Here is a 17,651-nt window from a genome sequence, read left to right as displayed (position 1 = left end):
AAAAAGTGACAGGAAGGTCTGCTGTGTTTTGTGTGGGACTTAAAGGGACAATAGCTTAAAATCATGTACATTATTGGTGAAAGTAATATGTAAAATGATTCACCGGAAGAGAATTTCTACATTGTGCGCACTTCACAGCACTTTCTCTATAGTCAGTTACCTTCCTTTTGCTCTGTGGGTGTCTCAGCCAGCAGGGTGGGGAAGAAGCATGTTTAAATATGGGAACATCTGATTGTAAACCCACAAAGCATGGCCGGTACGGTACCTGGGAGTATTTTAATTTTGCAAACCTGACAGTATCCCTTAATCCATTGTTAAGTGAGGGTTGAAGAATTCTTGGACCATACTAAGTAAAGAAATTTAGTAGGAAATTAGAAATTCACAGTGAGCTCAAATGAAATAAAAAGGTCTTTACCCTGTTTAACATGAGGAGTTCTCAGAATGCCCATAAGCAAGAGCAGCACATTTAAGGTACATATTTCTAACCAGAGACCATGTGTTCCAAGGCAAGTAGACCAGTAGTTTTGTGTAAGATGTATTGGTGCTTTGTGTTAACTATGGAGAGACTTTATACTCACTACCATGATATTCCTTCTGGTAAGTTACTGCCCTTGATTCTTCTCTGACCTCACAGGCTTAATATTCTGGTCTTAGTATTTGTATTACAGTAGCAGCCAGAGGCCCTATTCAGAACTGAGGCACAATTATGCTGAGTACTGTGTGTTATTCAAAAATGAAATGGGCCTGTTTAACCCTTCTGTGGAACAGACTGTATGAAGATCACTTGCTTCATCTGAGTGTCCGGTAGCATCCACTAGTGAACTCTGCTACTGAGATATGAGGTAGCCTCTGCTGTTCTGTTAATCCCTCTAATTCACATAGGCGGCTGTAGACTATTTACATGAAAAAACTGGTGACAGGTTTTTCTGCCCATTCATTCAGGTCAGAGTTCAGCAGGTAATAAAAGTTTTAAACAGAACACTCACTCCCTTGTAAGCTGCTCCCATCCATGCCTATGAAACCTTCAGCTTACTTGAAATACAGGAAAAGATAGACTCCAGGAGCAGGAAATGGAACACCAGGGGCCAGTTAAAGTTGGGTTAACTGGAACATGATGTCCTAAGAGTCACAGCCCTAAAACTTCATGCTGTGAAAATATAGCAGGTGTGTTGTTCAGGTACAGGACTGGTAAAATTTTGACTTATCAAAAACATCCACGTGTCACAGTTGACACAAGTCAGTCCTGGATTCTGTGTACCTTAAATGCATTGATTGACTCCAGTGTGACTGGGTGTGTGTGAAAAGGAATGCAGGGCTGGGGCCATAAAGGTGGTGTGGTGGCTAATGTACACTGCTTCTTTTAATGAGACATATTTCACATCCCAAGTCAGCATCTGTTTTTATTTAAATAGCCTTAGAAGCTGTAGGAACTCATTAGCAGTACCAGGGTGTATACACATTATCTTTTAGTTGCAGGATATTTTCTATGTATCAAGTGTGTTCTTCCAGTCACGGTATCCTAGAATTTCAGTGCACATGTTGGCTTTTGAGGACTTTAAAATGACAGATGACTTAAAAGGGCACTGAGTAAGTGTACCTTTTGGTCTCACAGCTTTACAGTCCCTGTAGAAATACAAGTGCATTATACATCTTCACCATTTGATATTAAAGCCAGAGTTCATTTTCTCCACTGCATGGTATGCCGTGTGCAACGTTGTTCCAGCTTTTTCTGAGTTTGTACCACCCAGCCACTGTTCATACAGTTCCTTTACAGTGCGGTTCCTCTCTGGAATTTCAGTCTTAACAGATTCATACAACTTCTCAACTTGCTGAAGCAAATCCTTGCTGGATTCACCTTCTGCTCTGATCTGACCACCTCCATTTAAACAGCCTAGGTGCAACAAGAGAACATGACTGTGGGTGTGGAAATGCTTTAATAAAACTTTAAGAGCAATTAAAAGCAACTAATACAAACCAATTACCTCACTCTGCAATTGACAGTAGCAACATAAGACTTCATCAATGAAAACACAGATAAGCAGGGAATGAAATCAAATACTGTAACATGGTGGGACCCACAAGCCCTATAAAGGAGCCTATTGGTCAGCCATGGCCAGTCCTAGTTCAGAATGGACAGCAATGCATGCTGATAAAAGGACAGGGAACTAGGACTTCCTGTTCCTCAGGGAGAGAGCGGAAGCTGGAGAGGGAGTAGGAACTTGTGGCTCTCCTTCAGACAGCCTGGAAAAGGACCATGCTTAGAGCAAGGCAGGAATAGCCTTTGAGAGTCACCTGAAGGACGGAGATGGAAAGTCCTGCCGTCTCCATAAACAGAGGATTGGGAAGGGGAGCTTGCAAGAGTGGTGGATGACTGAAGAAAGCAGCTGGGAGGGGTCATGGGAAGAAGCCAGGGATTGCAAATGGGGGGAGCAGTGTGCCTGAAACCAGAGCTATCAGAGTCAGCTGCATAATGCCTAGTTTGGACCATGCAACCAATTCTTCAGTGCTGGGGAACACAGCTACTAGGTGAAGATTATATGGACCCTAGAGGAGCAACCGAGGCCCAGAGAGGGTGAAGAATGGCTAGTCAGAGCCAGTGTTTGCTTTGGACTCATTTACCCCAGAGGGACGGAGTTTTCCTAATTTAGCTGGCTGACTAAATTAAACTGCCCATGTATCCAACCAGAAGAGGCACCAGCACTCCCCACACCAGAAAGGTAAGGGAATCTATTTAACACTTTCTAAGAAGTCTAAGAATTTTTTCTACGTTACTCCTTCCATTTCTCACAACCTGCAGTCCTCTCGAGGTCATAGGGTAACTCTTGAGCTGAGAAGATGGCTCTACCTCCCATCAGCCAAATGGAAGGAGTTGTGCATTGTGAAGGCAGAGAAGGTAACTGAACATCACTGACCGAGTTGAAGGGAGAAAGATTGAGAGAAGTAGTCAAACTGTTTCTAGCTCATTGGAACGGAGCCCCTCCTGTCTCTAAGCTAGCTGAAGAGCAGAACTTTCACTTTTGCATGGCTTTGGAAGCACTTGGGTTTACAAAGCTAGGGGCAGGGCAGTGAGCAGATTTTTAAAAGCTGAATTGTTAATTAAGAATTGCACCCAGTTTTGACATGCAGTTTCAATCATGAAACTAAAGTAATTGCTAAAGAATTGTTGACTACTACATTTAAAAAACAAAACCAATGCACCTGACTTAACAAAACACTAACACACGGCCTCTAGCTTTCAGACACAGAAACAGACATGAAGGCTTCATAGAATCATAGAACATCAGGGTTGGAAGGGACCTCAGGAGGTCATCTAGTCCAATCCCCTGCTCAAAGCAGGACCAATCCCCAACTAAACCATCCCAGCCAGGGCTTTGTCAAGCCTGACCTTAAAAACCTCTAAGGAAGGAGATTCCACCACCTCCCTAGGTAACCCATTCCAGTGCTTCACCCCCTCCTAGTGAAAAAGTTTTTCCTAATATCCAACCTAAACCTCCCACACTGCAACTTGAGACCATTACTCCTTGTTCTGTCATTTGGTACCACTGAGAACAGTCTAGATCCATCCTCTTTGGAACCCCCTTTCAGGTAGTTGAAAGCAGCTATCAAATCCCCCCTCATTCTTCTCTTCTGCAGACTAAACAATCCCAGTTCCCTCAGCCTCTCCTCATAAATCATGTGCTCCAGCCCCCTAATCAGTTTTGTTGCTCTCTGCTGGACTCTCTCCAAGTTTTCCACATCCTTCTTGTAGTGTGGGGCCCAAAACTGGACACAGTTCTCCAGATGAGGCCTCACCAATGTCGAATAGAGGAGAATGATCATGTCCCTCGATCTGCTGGCAATGCCCCTACTTACACAGCCCAAAATGCCGTTAGCCTGTTGACTCATATCCAACTTCTTGTCCACTGTAACCCCTAGGTCCTTTTCAGCAGAACTGCTGCCTAGCCATTCGGGCCCTAGTCTGTAACAGTGAATGGGATTCTTCCGTCCTAAGTGCAGGGCTTTGCACTTGTCCTTGTTGAACCTCATCAGGTTTCTTTTGGCCCAATCCTCTAATTTGTCTAGTCCCTCTCAATCCAGCTCTCAGAACTTCAGAAACCCTAAAGTCTTACAGCAAACCTTGAACTACCAGCGAAAGTCCCTGTGTAGCCTTACCTGATGGGCAAGCCATGACTTCAACATAGTGATACGGTGATTTTCCTCGTTTCAGTTTTTGCACTAAGTTCTGTATGTTTCGAAATCCATAAGCCAAGGCAAACTGCAGCAGGACTGTGCCATCCTTTTCCAGTGTCACTTCCTGGAAATCCTTGTTTCTAGGAAATAAAAGCAGGCAAAATCGTTTGTCTAAATTAATTCTCCATTTGGAACTTGACTGAATACTAGAGAGCAAGTTTATTTGAATAAGCTTTTGCATAAAACTTAAAGAATCTGTGTCCTTTTTTGAGGCAGCAGAGGACAAGAGAGTTCTTGGGGAAGAAACTAACCTCCATAAATCTAATTAAATTAGGGACCTAAACCCCAATTCTACCTCAAATACAAAAGGAAAAGTGCATAAAGATGAACATTTTTATGTCCACATATGCAGCTGTCACTCTGGAGAACATCTATTATTGGTGTCTTTAGTAGTAACAGAAGTTATAACGCAAGTAACTACAAAACTAGAAACCCAGTAGGCTATAGAAACCATTTTCTCCAAACTGATGTTTGTACACTTCTTAATGGCAAGCTCTGAACTCTCTCCAGTCTCGCTCAGTCAGACAATTGGCACACTCGGGCAGCTCAGATCAGGCCAGCTGTGCTGCTCCCTGGCCAAATAGCCAGGCACTGCATATGGTGGCTGGGAAATATGAGAACAACTTGTGCATGGATTCCTCTTAGCATCCCTCAGGTGCACTCACCCTAGCTGACCACCTTGCTGTTAGGCTTTGATCTGCTGAAGAGCATCAGAGTCTGGACATAAAAATCCCCATGTTAGTATGTACTTCTATAGGGCCCTACAAATGATACATTATACACCCACCTGGGAGGCAGGCAGAAGTCTCATTTTAAAGTGAGGCACAGAGAGATTTAAGTGACTTGCTCAAGGTCTCTCAGCAACTAGGTGGCAAAGTTGGAAATACAACCCAGTCCTGACACCTAGTCTTCTACGCTAACCACTAGTTAACACAATGAGGGAGGAGGAATTAAAATCCCAACACATCTATTTTAGTGTTGGATGACAGGTGAAGGGCTCCCTCATTTCCATGAGAGCTTCAGCTGCCAGGTTGTTCTAATTTTTTGCTGTAGCTTAACAGTGGGGAAATCTACAATGCAGAACACGATGTGGGTGATGGGGAAGGGGTTAAGAAGGCACCCAGGGAAAAGGCTGCACAGACTGCTGGCTGATTCATTGCTAAGTGAACTGTGGGAGTAGGGAGCCAATTGCCATGGCTGGCTGTAAAATGTTTAACACTGAAGATTGCTCTTGGATTACCACCAGGAGAAGAGTGTAAACAGAACTGCACTGAAATACAGCAACATAATTTCAATTCCTTACTTTAAAGGTTTGTATTGAACTTCATCCACTTCAATCCCAAACAGTTCTTTTGCTGCATACTTGTATATGTGCTCCAAATAGCCCCCAGAACCGCCACCAGAATGGCCAAGGAGCTCCTCTTCTGAAACGCTGCTAAACCTAGGGAAAAGGGAAGAAAAAGAAGGCCCCTCTTTGCACCTGCTTATAAAATAGGATACCCAGTGCTACGTCCATTGGCACTGAGAATCCAATTTCAACGACGGTGAAGTAGTTTCAGACCACTAGTAAAAAAGCCCTTTTCCCCTCTTGAAACAGAATTACTTCACCATGCACAAGAAGGAATTTGGAAGTAATACGTAGCCAGCTGTAATTTAGTTTCTTGAGACCAGCTTCCCGTCCGATAGCATGAACCGCCCGGTATTGACTGGTGATAATTTCAGGGCTATGTAAATTTAACCCTACACTGTCAGGTATGGGCTTGATCCAACTTTTAAAAAGGAAAATTTGTTCCAAGTCAAACATACCATCTCCCGATAACTTTCACTGTGTTACGGTTATCAGAGTGTTTAAGCCTTAAACTCTAACATCTCTGCTAATCCCTACTACAAGTGTCTATTTGAACATCTAACAAAGTTTGCTCAGAGTTGTTACTTTTCTGCTTCTATAATTGTTAAACTGAAGCTCCCAATTAAAAAAAGGAGACTGGTTGCAGAGTCTAGCTTTACATGACTGTACAATCTTAGAGAGCCCATCCAATAGCAACCGCCTTCAAACATGTCTACCGTAGGAATTTCTAGAGCACCTATTACACCTGGGCATTTAAACAGGTCTTCCACTTCATATCTCATTCATGGGGGGAAGGGATAGCTCAGTGATTTGAGTACTGGCCTGCTAAACCCAGAGTTGTGAGTTCAATCCTTGAGGGGGCCATTTAGGAATCCGGGGCAAAAATCTGTCTGGGGCTTGGTCCTGCTTTGAGCAGGGGGTTGGACTAGATGATCTCCTGAGGTTCCTTCCAACCCTGATATTCTATGATTTCCATTTCTGAAGGATCCATGTCCACCCTGCAGAATAACCAGCAACCCTATTGCTGAATTTTGTTTTTAATTGAAAGTAGTTGTGCTGATTATGCACTTCTCTCCAATAACAGGGAAATGCCAATAGAACAGCCTCCATGAATCCACTTCAGACCCAGAAATTGGGACTTATCCCAGAAGCATTTATATAGCAGATGTTCCAGTACAACTGGGATAGCTGGGAGGGGAAAATGGCCTCACTTATCAATTCTGGCAGCTGGTTTCCATACCCTTAACCACAGAACTTCTAGGAAACCAGGAAGAACAAAGGCCAAACCTCTTGAACTTTAGCTCAGTCTTTCCTAGAAGCCTGCAAGCTAAAGGGGAACACTCGTGTTTATATGACCTAAATAATGCCAAGAAAAGCCAAGGGTCAAACACCTCAAACAATTCCAGTAATCTGACAAGGCACAGCTGTCTATTTGGAAGGTCACTGTAATGCTCCTGGAGAATAGCAAACCACAACAATGGCTTTTGTTATGAGAGGATAATCAGAAGAGCTATGTGCTTATACCCACTCAAACAGTTTTCAGAGTGGTAGCCGTGTTAGTCTGTATCACAAGTACTCCTTGTTCTTTTTTCATCCGTGTGACACTTGCATTCTGCTGCTCACAGCTGCAGAAGGGAAAACACCTGGGATTTCAGTCAGATCTAAGATGTTGCCACTTGCAGATAAAAATCTCAGCCTTAGAACTGTGAAAGACAATTTTTCACCCTGTAATCCGCTTCAGAGGCTATTTTTAACTCAACTCTTGTTTACAGGAACTGTGATTCATTAATAAGTGTTTCAGTGTGTCCAGCCTCACGTACTGCTGCTCTATGAAAAGGAGAAGGACAGTAAGCCCCATCGCTGGCTAAGGCAAGCAGTAATACCAGCAAAAGCACAAGGATTTTTGGCACTCGTATCATTCTTGCTGCCAAATTTAATAACCTCTTAGTGGCCTTTTCCACTTGCCAAAGGAATAAATGGAACAACAGCCATTTGACTGCTTATGTTAATCCTCCAAATTCTGTGGAATACGTGCTGTTTATGACCAGTCAATTTACTGAGTAGGTTAAGGATCACAAAAGGTTAGAGGAGCATTATCATCACTAAGCATGAGACATAACATTAAACAAGCACTTCTAATAAGTTAGCCAAAGATTTTATCAAAGAGTTAGAGATTTTGTTTGCTGCTATGGAAATGTTAATGATAAAAACAAGAATGGGTCCCGTGGTACATTAAAGATTAACAGATTTATTTGGGCATAAGCTTTCGTGGGCAAAAACTCACTTCTTCAGATGCATGGAGTGAAAGTTACAGATGCAGGCATTATTATACTGACACATGCTCTAACCGTGAGGCAAAATCTTGTACATTAGACTACAGGGCCATATACATCTATTTTCTTCTCTAACAGCTTCTAGGGAAATACTGAATTTATAACACTTTCGTTTTATTAGTGTATCAAAGTACTGCAAAGTCACTTTCCACGCACTGATGAAAACACATCCTTTTAGTTTAATGTGCTATGGAATACTGCAGCGAATGTCAATTTAGATGAATAAAACATCTGATTTCTAAATCCTCCAAATTCTTGTAGTCACTTAGCTTTCCATGCAGTTGGCATTTAGCCAGCAGTTACTTTTCAGTTAAAGCAATTAAGCAGTCTCATCTGCTTTGCACATGTTCAATATGCTTTTATTGAATAAGAGAATGCCTAGAGACTAGCTGAAATTACCTTATATTTTCTCATTTGTTCTTTAGCACTGGAATACATACAGTACTAAAAAACTAAACACAGCAGACCTGTAAATTTCTGTATTATCATATTATATTCTCCATTCTTCCATGTGCTCATTAGTTTCTAAATTTGTGCTTGGTGTAATGTCTCTAAAAACACAGATACTTTATATAGTTAACATTCACACTGTAATAAAGATTGGACAGAAAAGTGCAGAACAGTTGTGTCCATTAACAATCTTACTAAGTGAATTCATCCACTTCTGCTGCTTTAGAGAAAAACAGCTCTTAACGGTTGGGCTATGAAAATAAGTCTACAGCAGACAGTTACCTTCAGAGTCTCTTAAAATGCTTACTAACCTGATCTTGCAGATTGCACAGAGCAGTTTATGATGCACTATTGTTCTTAACAGATTCAAAATCCGTAAGACAACAGCAAAAATCTGAGTAAGATGTACAAAAGATGCAAATATCTGCAACTTTTGTAGTGTTAAATCATTTATGGAAGGGGCAAATTCTGCTGTAGAACCCTGGCTGTGAGAGAGTATTTCAGTAAACGTTTAAGGGAGATCATTTGTTCTTACATGGTATCCAAAGGGGACGAGTCCACATCTGACAGAGAGACTCCCTTTTGTTCCAACAATCGTAGAACTTCTCCTGAAACAGAAACACCGGTGTAAGTGTTCTTTTAGGGTAAAGAAAAAGGTTCATCAGTACGAAAGCCTAAATCCACAAATGCAATTAATGCCAACTGTCCCCTAGTGACTATTTCTTTGTAACTTATTTCACTTCTATTGTGTGGCAATTGGAGATGCTCTGCAGGAAAGCAGTCTGAACCCAGAAGGCTCAAAGGTGAATGCAAAAAACATTTCAAGTTTTCATTGGCTAATGTCCTAGAAAACCAAGTGTTAAAATGCAAAATTACTGACAGAACAGATAAGAGGTCATGAAAGCATATTTTACAAAGCACTCTCGTCTAGTGTGTATCTGTGGGTCAGAGGACAAGAGAGGTGAAGCTAGATAGCACAGTCTACATGGCATTTCAGAACATTCTTTTAAGATCAGCAGCTACTACCTTATATCATAAGAACCAATGGAGCACCTCTGGTTCCCTTACCCGTAGTAATTACACAGTCAACCTCACGAGTTTGGTACTCTTGGCTGAAGAAGTCTGGTCTTGAAGCTTCCAGTTTTTTGTCATAACAGGGCATTACTGTCACATGGTAGGTCTGGTCAGGTGAAAAATGCTGCCAAAAAAAAAAAATTGTACAGTTGCACTAACTGCTATTAATTAATTAAATTCAGGCACAAGTAGGAGTGGAGCAGCTAAAAGCCCACTGTGCTGCTAGAAATCTCCTTTGCTGCTAACAATTTCAGTACCTGAATTAATACTTTCTGTTCCTTCCCAATTGTGCAGGAAAGAATAATAGAGTAACAATCTCTGTAGCAAGCTTCAATAGTTGTTTTTTTTTTTTGGTTTGTTTCCTCTATTAAGCCAGACAATCCTGGCAGATTTAGTTAGTTAAGAGTCCGTAATTACATGAGTAGTCAGATGTGTTTCATATCCATAGCCCCAGGCCAGACTCAAACCCATGACAATTTATATTCTGCAACAGCAACTCCAGGAAATTAGCTGAAGACAGGTACAAAAGTTCATCACAATCCAAGAAGCTCCCAGAGACCAAGGAAACAAGTTGTTGAATCAAGACCATTGTTTCAGTATCTCGTCAAATGCTCTGAGTACACCTCTACCCCGATAGAACACTGTCCTCAGGAGCCAAAAAAATCTTACCACGTTATAGGTGAAACTGCGTTATATCAAACTTGCTTTGATCTGCCGGAGCACGCAGCCCTGTCCCCCCCCGGGAGCGCTGCTTTACCGTGTTATATCCGAATTTGTGTTATATCGGGTCGCGTTATATCGGGGTAGAGGTGTAGTTGCCAGATGTCTGAGTTTATTCAACAAAAGCGTTAAAACCAATGTTCATTAATGGATAATCAAACATGGCAGCAGCAATGCTCAAGTTTCTTGGTGGACTCAACTTTTGGCTATAAGAGTGACACCAGTCTTTAGATGTGACATTTAGAGGAATTCCAGAGGCAACAATGATAGAAAAGTATTAAATCAAACTGAAATAGAAACATTAAGCTGGGGGAAAAGCACATAATTTTTTAGTAAGAGACTATCTGCATGTAAACATGAATTCAAGCTCTCTGTAAGATCGTGGTAGTAGTTTGCTTTTAGATAGGAAAAAAAACCCACCAGAAAAGCAAATAGGATGGTAGGAGGGATGTGACAAACCCAGTTCTTCTGGATTTGTTGAATAACGGATTGAGGTTTTAACTGACCTTTTGAATGCCAAACCTGAAACTCTGCTCCCATAGGCACTGGCAGGGAAAGAGCTGGGCAGCTAAAGGTGGTGGCTGAGGGGGTGGGGTGGGTGGGCTGCTCTAATACCAAGTGTTGGAAGGGAGGCGAAGGAGACACCTGTTGGCATGAGTCTGATCTTAATACTCTCTCTCCAATTCTAAGCTTCTCATGAAATTAAATGGAGATGATAGACAGGCTGGCTTGCTAGTCATCTACAAGATTTTCAGATCTGTAAATCAATCCTATTTAATACACTGTCTTTAATGATGTTTTAAACACAGCTCAAGATCTAATGTCTACAGTTTCCTGTTAAGCTTTACCTGCTGTTTTGCAAAGTGACCCTTGATCAAGGAGCCCATGACCTGCTGTGGGGACTTAGTGGTACTAATGTAAGGAATAACAAAACTTCCATGAGTTTTCTCCGCATAGCAGATCCAACCTGCGAAAAGATGAAGTACAATTAATCAATGCACAGACTTTCAGTGGCTTCAGAATCAGCCTTATTACCAGCCAATAACAACCATTTTCAGCCTCTCTTCTGCACACAGTATAGGAATAGCTCTTACTAACTGGATTCTGGGACAAGACTAGCTTCGCAAACTAACAATGCACTTAGACATCTGTACCATTATGGGTAAGAACTTCCACATTTCATGTAATCATATTCAGGAACAAGTGTCTTTCTTTACAAGACCACTGAAGACATTTATAATATCCTCACAGCACAGTAGTCCCTGTCTAAGTGGAACGGAATGTTAACAGACATTAAAAGAGACCTTCATGGCACCAAGAGCAAGTCTCACTTATGCGTGGTTTTAGCCATTAACTTTTTCAGAGTTTATTACACTCCTCTAGCGTGCAGTTAGTCTGCCACATTATCTGACCACTTCTATAGCCATTTTTAAGTATTTTACAATATACCTGGACAGGCAGAGGCCAGCATGGGCAAAGCCTTTTTATCTTCAGTTTGCCTTTGAAAGCGTCGTACAAACTCTCGTTGGCTCTCCAGCAAACTGAAGTTTCTTGAGAAAGTTGTATCAAACACATAGTGCACACCTAGATAGCATAGAGATATTAAAGCCATCAAAAAACTGACAAATGCTAAAAACTACACCACTGAATGAGAAAAATGAATTGATGATGGAGTGTTTTAGGATCCCTTCCCTCACATTGAGTTTAATATGCCATCAAAGTAACAGAGGTCTGAATTCCCATTCATGTTATGATTTTTGAAACAGGCACTTGGAAGTTTATTCATGCAGCTTCTACAGACTTAAACAGAAGTTGCACTTGGAATGTTAGTAAGCTATACCCCAAAATTTCATCTGCGATTACCAAAAGGTAACAAGCTTGCCTAAATTTTTTAAGAATGCTGTCAATTTCTTTGCTGTTTCTAGAGGCGTCATCTTAAATCTTGCAGCTAGTGATGCTCTGGATTGTGGTGAAACGGAAACTATAACTAGCTTCTGTTGATTAGGAGCTGCAGTCTGAAAAACAAGAAGTTTGGAATATTATTATTTCCTGAACAGTTAAGATATAGCATCTTTGATATGTTAGTAATTTAGAAGATACTTGTCCATGGTTTCCTTTTTAAAGTATGATCCAGTGGGGGAAGATGTTGCACTTCCAAATCAAGAGATTACTATATGAAATATTATGATCCTTTCACAAACCTATTCTGACAATTTTTAAAATTCAGAGGAACACATAAATATGTTGTGCTGTGGATGTCCCACAATACCTTTTGGTTCTTGAAGACTAATCTGGATACAGAAGATCTTCTTACACATTATTTTACCTGTGCTTCAGCAATCAAACAGTATGATTTTCAAATTCTTGAGCCTACCTGCTGGCTACTCCATCAGTTGAGTATCACCTACCTTATTGGAACTTAACACTTTGTAGAGCTCTTCATGGCTCTGCTGAGTGATTAACACGCTTTCTGCAGATGTGATACAGCCACTACAAGCTAAACAATCATTCAGGGTAATTTTAGCCTTTTCAAGCTTTTGTGCTTCTCCATCCTAGAAAGAAACAGATTAGATCCATTCCTAGCCATAAGAATCAGAGATCCATATGCAGAACATGTCAAAGACAACCTGCTACATGGTACTAAGAGAATTTTGCCAACATGTTTGAACTGAGTAAGTCAGTTTTCAACAGGGCCGCCCAGAGGATTCAGGGGGCCTGGGGCAAAGCGAGGGAGCGGACATAAAAAAAGGCACCACCCGCTGTGGCACTTGTACTCACCGGGCGGCGCTCCGAGTCTGCGGCGGTGGCGGGTCCTTCAGTCGCTCTGCGTCTTCGGCGGCGGGGGGCCCTTCAGTGCTGCCGAAGTGCTGCCGAAGACCCGGAGCGACTGAAGGGTCCCCTGCCGCCGAAGTGCTGCCGAAGACCCGGAGCGACTGAAGGGTCCCCTGCCGCCGAAGTGCTGCCGAAGATCCAGACCGCTGCTGGGTGAATAGCCAGGGAAGGGATTCTTGGCCAGGGCTTGTGGGGCCGGGGCAAATTGCCCCACTTGCCCTCCCCTCTGGGCGGCCCTGGTTTTCAAATGACTTTGTTTTTGGGGGCCCCCCATCACTCTTCAGTCAGACCAAACAAAAAGTCAGAAACCAAAATCCTAGCAGGGTACTGATAGCCTTAATCTCATGGCAAACACTGCTTTCACCCACTAAATGATGGTTGCTCTAGGGCACAATCATACCTCTGCGCACCTTCCTTAACAGACACCAGTAATGCAGCAGCCTCCATCTTCAACTCAACACAGACATCACACACTCTTGAAAGAGCAGCATCCCAAGTTTGTGCAGGAAGTACACCCTTACCCCTGAAGCTGAGAACAGCATTTCTACAATGCTCCCAGCTCACTTAACCGCCAAATTGCTGTCATTCTACTTTTGCAACCATGAAAATAGTTCATTACAACTCCATTGGCTTTGATTCTATCATCAGCTAATTCCAAAGGTTATGCAATTACATGACAAGCCACTTTACAAATATCTTTTAAAGACTCAGAACGAAAAATAAAATAAATTACCAGCAGCTAGTCACATCTATTTTAATTGAGTACCCACTCCCACTCTTTCAAATGAGTAACAGTGACAACGGACATCATCTCAGACTGAGTGATCTACATTGTTATCACTTTTGCAATCATTGGGTATCAGATATTTAATAGCTGTAACATACTTATGTGCAGAATAATAAGGTGATTTATGGGTTTTCTACACGATGATTACAAGGGGAAAACATTCTTACCTGATTGATTTGAAAATAGCTCCCATCATCTTCAATTCGGATCTTGGCTGCTGTTTTTCCAGGTTTCTTTTCAACTTTTATTGGCTTTACACAATCCTAAAACAGAAATAAAGTCAAAAATGAAGGAGAGGAACCTTTCAATATGAAAGAGGCAGGAGAGGAAAAGACGGATTGAAACTGGACAGAGTGTAAACAAAGATCAGTTCCAGAGTGGAAACTTATCATCTCTGGTTTAAGCTGCATTGGATTCTTTGTTTAATGTGCAATCTTACAATTCCTGTAACCACTAAGGAGACAAGCAAAAAATAAAACATACAAAATCTGCTTACCCCATTTTTACAGAATGAACACTTTTCCAACATCATAACCAAAACTATAGAACAATTTTGCTGCCAGTGTGAAACACTCAGATTTAAAGAAGTCTTGCTCAAAACAGATGACTGAAAAGTTCTGTCCTTTCCAGAATCCCGAAGGGTGATCAGGAATTCTTCATTGTGAGTTTTAGCAGACAGGAGGCGTGGTCATTACATTCAACATGTGGGTATTGCCAATGAAATTTCATTTGATGTTGAGGGCAAGCAGATGACTTTATATGGACTGTTTCCGGTTTAGTGTGTTAGAGTTCAGTGACTGAAGTCTTGAGGGTGTTTTTATACTTTGCAAGAGTTGCATTGTTTGTGCACCCACACCTCCCTTGTCTAGAAGTCTGACTAGCAGCCTTACCAGAATTCATCCTGACCTTAAATCATCCTCACTTTACCAAAATCTTTTTTTCCCCCATCTTGACTACTGTAAATCCTGCTTCTAAAAATCTCTGCTCTGAATTTAGGGGGGTTCAGAATGCTCCCATTGCAGGGAGGACAAAATCACTCTGATGCCCCAGTTATGCTCACTGAATCTAAATCAATCAAACAAACCTATCCATAGACTTACTCCCCACTTCTAGCCCCGTGGTCCTATGTCCTCTCCTCACGTGTGCTGCTCTGTTAGCAACTCTCTCCAGTCTTGCTTTCCTATTTGCTCTGATTTACAAACGACAGCAAAGCTCACCTCTGTTCCTGCCACTTTCCATTCCCTCCATACTGCAACTACTTTGTGTCGGATGCTGACTGATGTCTTTTCTGCTCTTCTATATCAGCTCTCCTTTTATTGGTTCCATCTGTTTGGAGGATACTATTTACAAAATGATATTCTATTGTAGTCCATAATTTACACTTCAAGGGTAATATTACAGGAGCCCTTGTAAGAATTAAAAAAAAACCCCAAGACCTTGGGAGCTTTTATCTCAGTTTGTTTTCCAGCTGTCCTAGAAGTGCAGAAGCAGCTTTTTCAACATGAGAATGTTTCCACTGGTTGTGTGGTGGTGTTACAAACTGTTACTCAGCCTCCGTGCTCTATTCCAGAGGTGGCTGCACTTCAGTAGTAAAGGAAACAATCCCTTTTCTGGACGTGTTAGAGGAGAAATGTAATAACAACGATGCACAGCAATACCGCCGTCCACCCTAGGCGCTCAGAGCAGAAAAGGAGAGACACAGGGGCATCCACAGCCCAATGAAGCAGAAACCTTATTTCCAATCTACCAGAAAACAACCTATGTGAGGACAACCATGAGCAGTCAGCATGGGCCCCACCTCGTGGGAGTGGAGTTGAAGGGCAGGGCAAGCCAAAGACCCAGTGGCCACCAAGCTGGGGAAGCCCCTAGAACTCCCCCCACCTGGGGATACCCAGCCCAGGGGACCCTGGCATGGGCTGGGAGCAGAGACAGAGGCACTCCCCCGAGGGATCTACCCAAACATTCACCTGACAGGAGCAGGGACTGAGAACAGGGGGCAACACCATTCACCCCCCTCCACTCCCACACTCTGCAGAGCCCCCCCCCGACCTACACGTCCCCCTGCACGGGCCCCTGAATACCCCCCCCTTGCCAGACAAACCTGCCATCACCCATAGCCCCACAGCGACCCCCCCTTCCCAGCTCCCGGGGAGCCCCAATCCCCTATTATCCCCCCGGCCCCCAGGGGGACCCCCCAGTCATCTAGGCAACTCCCCATTCCCGGGGGACCCCCAATCCCCTATTATCCCCCGTGGGGGATCCCCAATGCCCTAGGCAACCCCCCCAATCCGCTATTACCCCCCCCGGCCCCAGTGGGGGACCCCCAATCCCTCATCCCCGGGAGGACCCCTCCAACCCCAGCCGGGACCCCAAATCCCCCAGGCAACCCCTATCCCCGGGGGGAAACCCCTCAACGGCCCCCTCCCAGCCCCGTGCCGTGCGGAGCCTCCCCCGCCCTCGCGCCCCTTGGCAGGCAGCCAACCAGCGCGCTCCCCACCTGCGAGGGCCCGATATAATCATCCAGGTCAGCCAGCTGCAGCACCCCGCTGAAGGGAGACGCCATTCCGGCCACGCTGCCGGAAAGCACGCAGCGGCAGTGACGGCGTAAGGGGGTAACAGCGAAAAGCCACGCTGCCGGAAACCGCGGCGGACGGAAGCCTCAATAGCCCAAAAGGGGTAGATTTGCGCATGCGTCGGCGTCTGAAGTCACACTTCAAAAAAGGTAGTGCGCGTGCGCGCGCCGCTTCCCTGCTATCTGTCTGACTCTGCAAGCCTGGGTGGAGGGGTGCAGCATCCGCTCGGGCTGGGTGGGGGATGGGTAGGCTAGTAGCCAGGCGGTGGCCGGATTGGGGTATTTAACCCCTGCTTCGCCAGGGCTATTTAGGAGTGTTGGGGGGGTGCAGACAGCAAGTGTGAACAGTTGGGATGGGGGTGGGGGTAATAGGAGCCTATATAAGAAAAAGACCCAAAAAGCGGGACTGTCCCTATAAAATCAGGACATCTGGTCACCCGATGAGCAGCCTGCAGGCAGCCCGGGGCATGCGCTTTCTCCTGCTGCTGCCTGTGGGTCATGGGGGGCACCCATCTGTTTGATGGCACGTCACACATTTGTTGAGATACAGGCTGCAGGACAGAGCTGGTCGCCTAGATACACAGAGACCAAACACAGGCCGCCAAGCAACCCCTTATATTGTCAAAAAGTGGCAGCGTGCCAGGGGTTCGCCCCTGTTGTTTGGAGCATTTGTATTTAGCTGATGTTCTTGCCCCACCCCTGCTGTGCTATAAAGTTTTCCCTCAAAATCGCTGGGATGAAAACAAAAGTTTGAATATCCCTCATGCTCCATCCCAAGGGAATACTCTCTGCAGATGGAACACTTCATGCTAGATAAACACTGGTCGCTACATTTGCCACTGAAATGTTTCATGGGCATAAAATGGACAATGGAGCCAATTCTGCGAGTGTTCCATGTGTGGGTGGGGCCTCCTATAAATCTTAGCATTTATGACATCTTACGTGTTCAAAGCGCTGTACAAAAAATAATTCCCACCGTGTCCCCATGAAGTAGGGATTATTTCCATTATGGGGAAAGCAAGGCACAGAAAGGTGAAATAACTTCCTAGGGCAACACAATGAGTCAGTAGCAGCACCAGGTGAAACAACTTCCCAAGGCCACACATTAAGTCCATGGTAGAACCAGGTTTAGAACGTGGATCTTTTTGACTAGAAGACCTTCAAACCATACTGTTTTAAGCCTTGCGTATAGAAAGACAGATGGGGCCCTACAGAGAACCTAGCATGACAGATAATGATAGAGAACTCGTATTTGTTCAGATGTTCCTCTGTTTGCATTGACTTGACAATTACTTTTTTTAAAAG

At 43.7% G+C, this 17,651-nt stretch overlaps 1 protein-coding gene across 1 annotated transcript; it reads right to left on the bottom strand.

The window, feature by feature from the left end:
• Positions 1-1,382: 1,382 nt before the first annotated feature.
• CIAO3 (cytosolic iron-sulfur assembly component 3) lies at positions 1,383-16,352 on the bottom strand. Its single transcript, XM_054041065.1, has 11 exons — positions 16,272-16,352; positions 13,942-14,037; positions 12,564-12,707; positions 12,038-12,170; positions 11,605-11,739; positions 11,004-11,122; positions 9,430-9,559; positions 8,897-8,969; positions 5,534-5,671; positions 4,153-4,310; positions 1,383-1,891 (listed from the first exon to the last, which is right to left on the bottom strand). Exons 1-11 carry the CDS (start codon positions 16,335-16,337, stop codon positions 1,653-1,655), a joined length of 1,431 nt encoding a protein of 476 aa, XP_053897040.1. The 5' UTR covers positions 16,338-16,352; the 3' UTR covers positions 1,383-1,652.
• Between the last annotated feature and the right edge of the window lie 1,299 nt (positions 16,353-17,651).

The sequence above is a fragment of the Malaclemys terrapin genome, chromosome 10 (assembly GCF_027887155.1).
Source record: "Malaclemys terrapin pileata isolate rMalTer1 chromosome 10, rMalTer1.hap1, whole genome shotgun sequence".
Lineage (NCBI taxonomy): Eukaryota > Metazoa > Chordata > Testudines > Emydidae > Malaclemys > Malaclemys terrapin.
The sequence above is the reverse complement of the archived record's forward strand: the minus strand, read 5'-3'. Positions and strand labels throughout refer to the sequence as shown.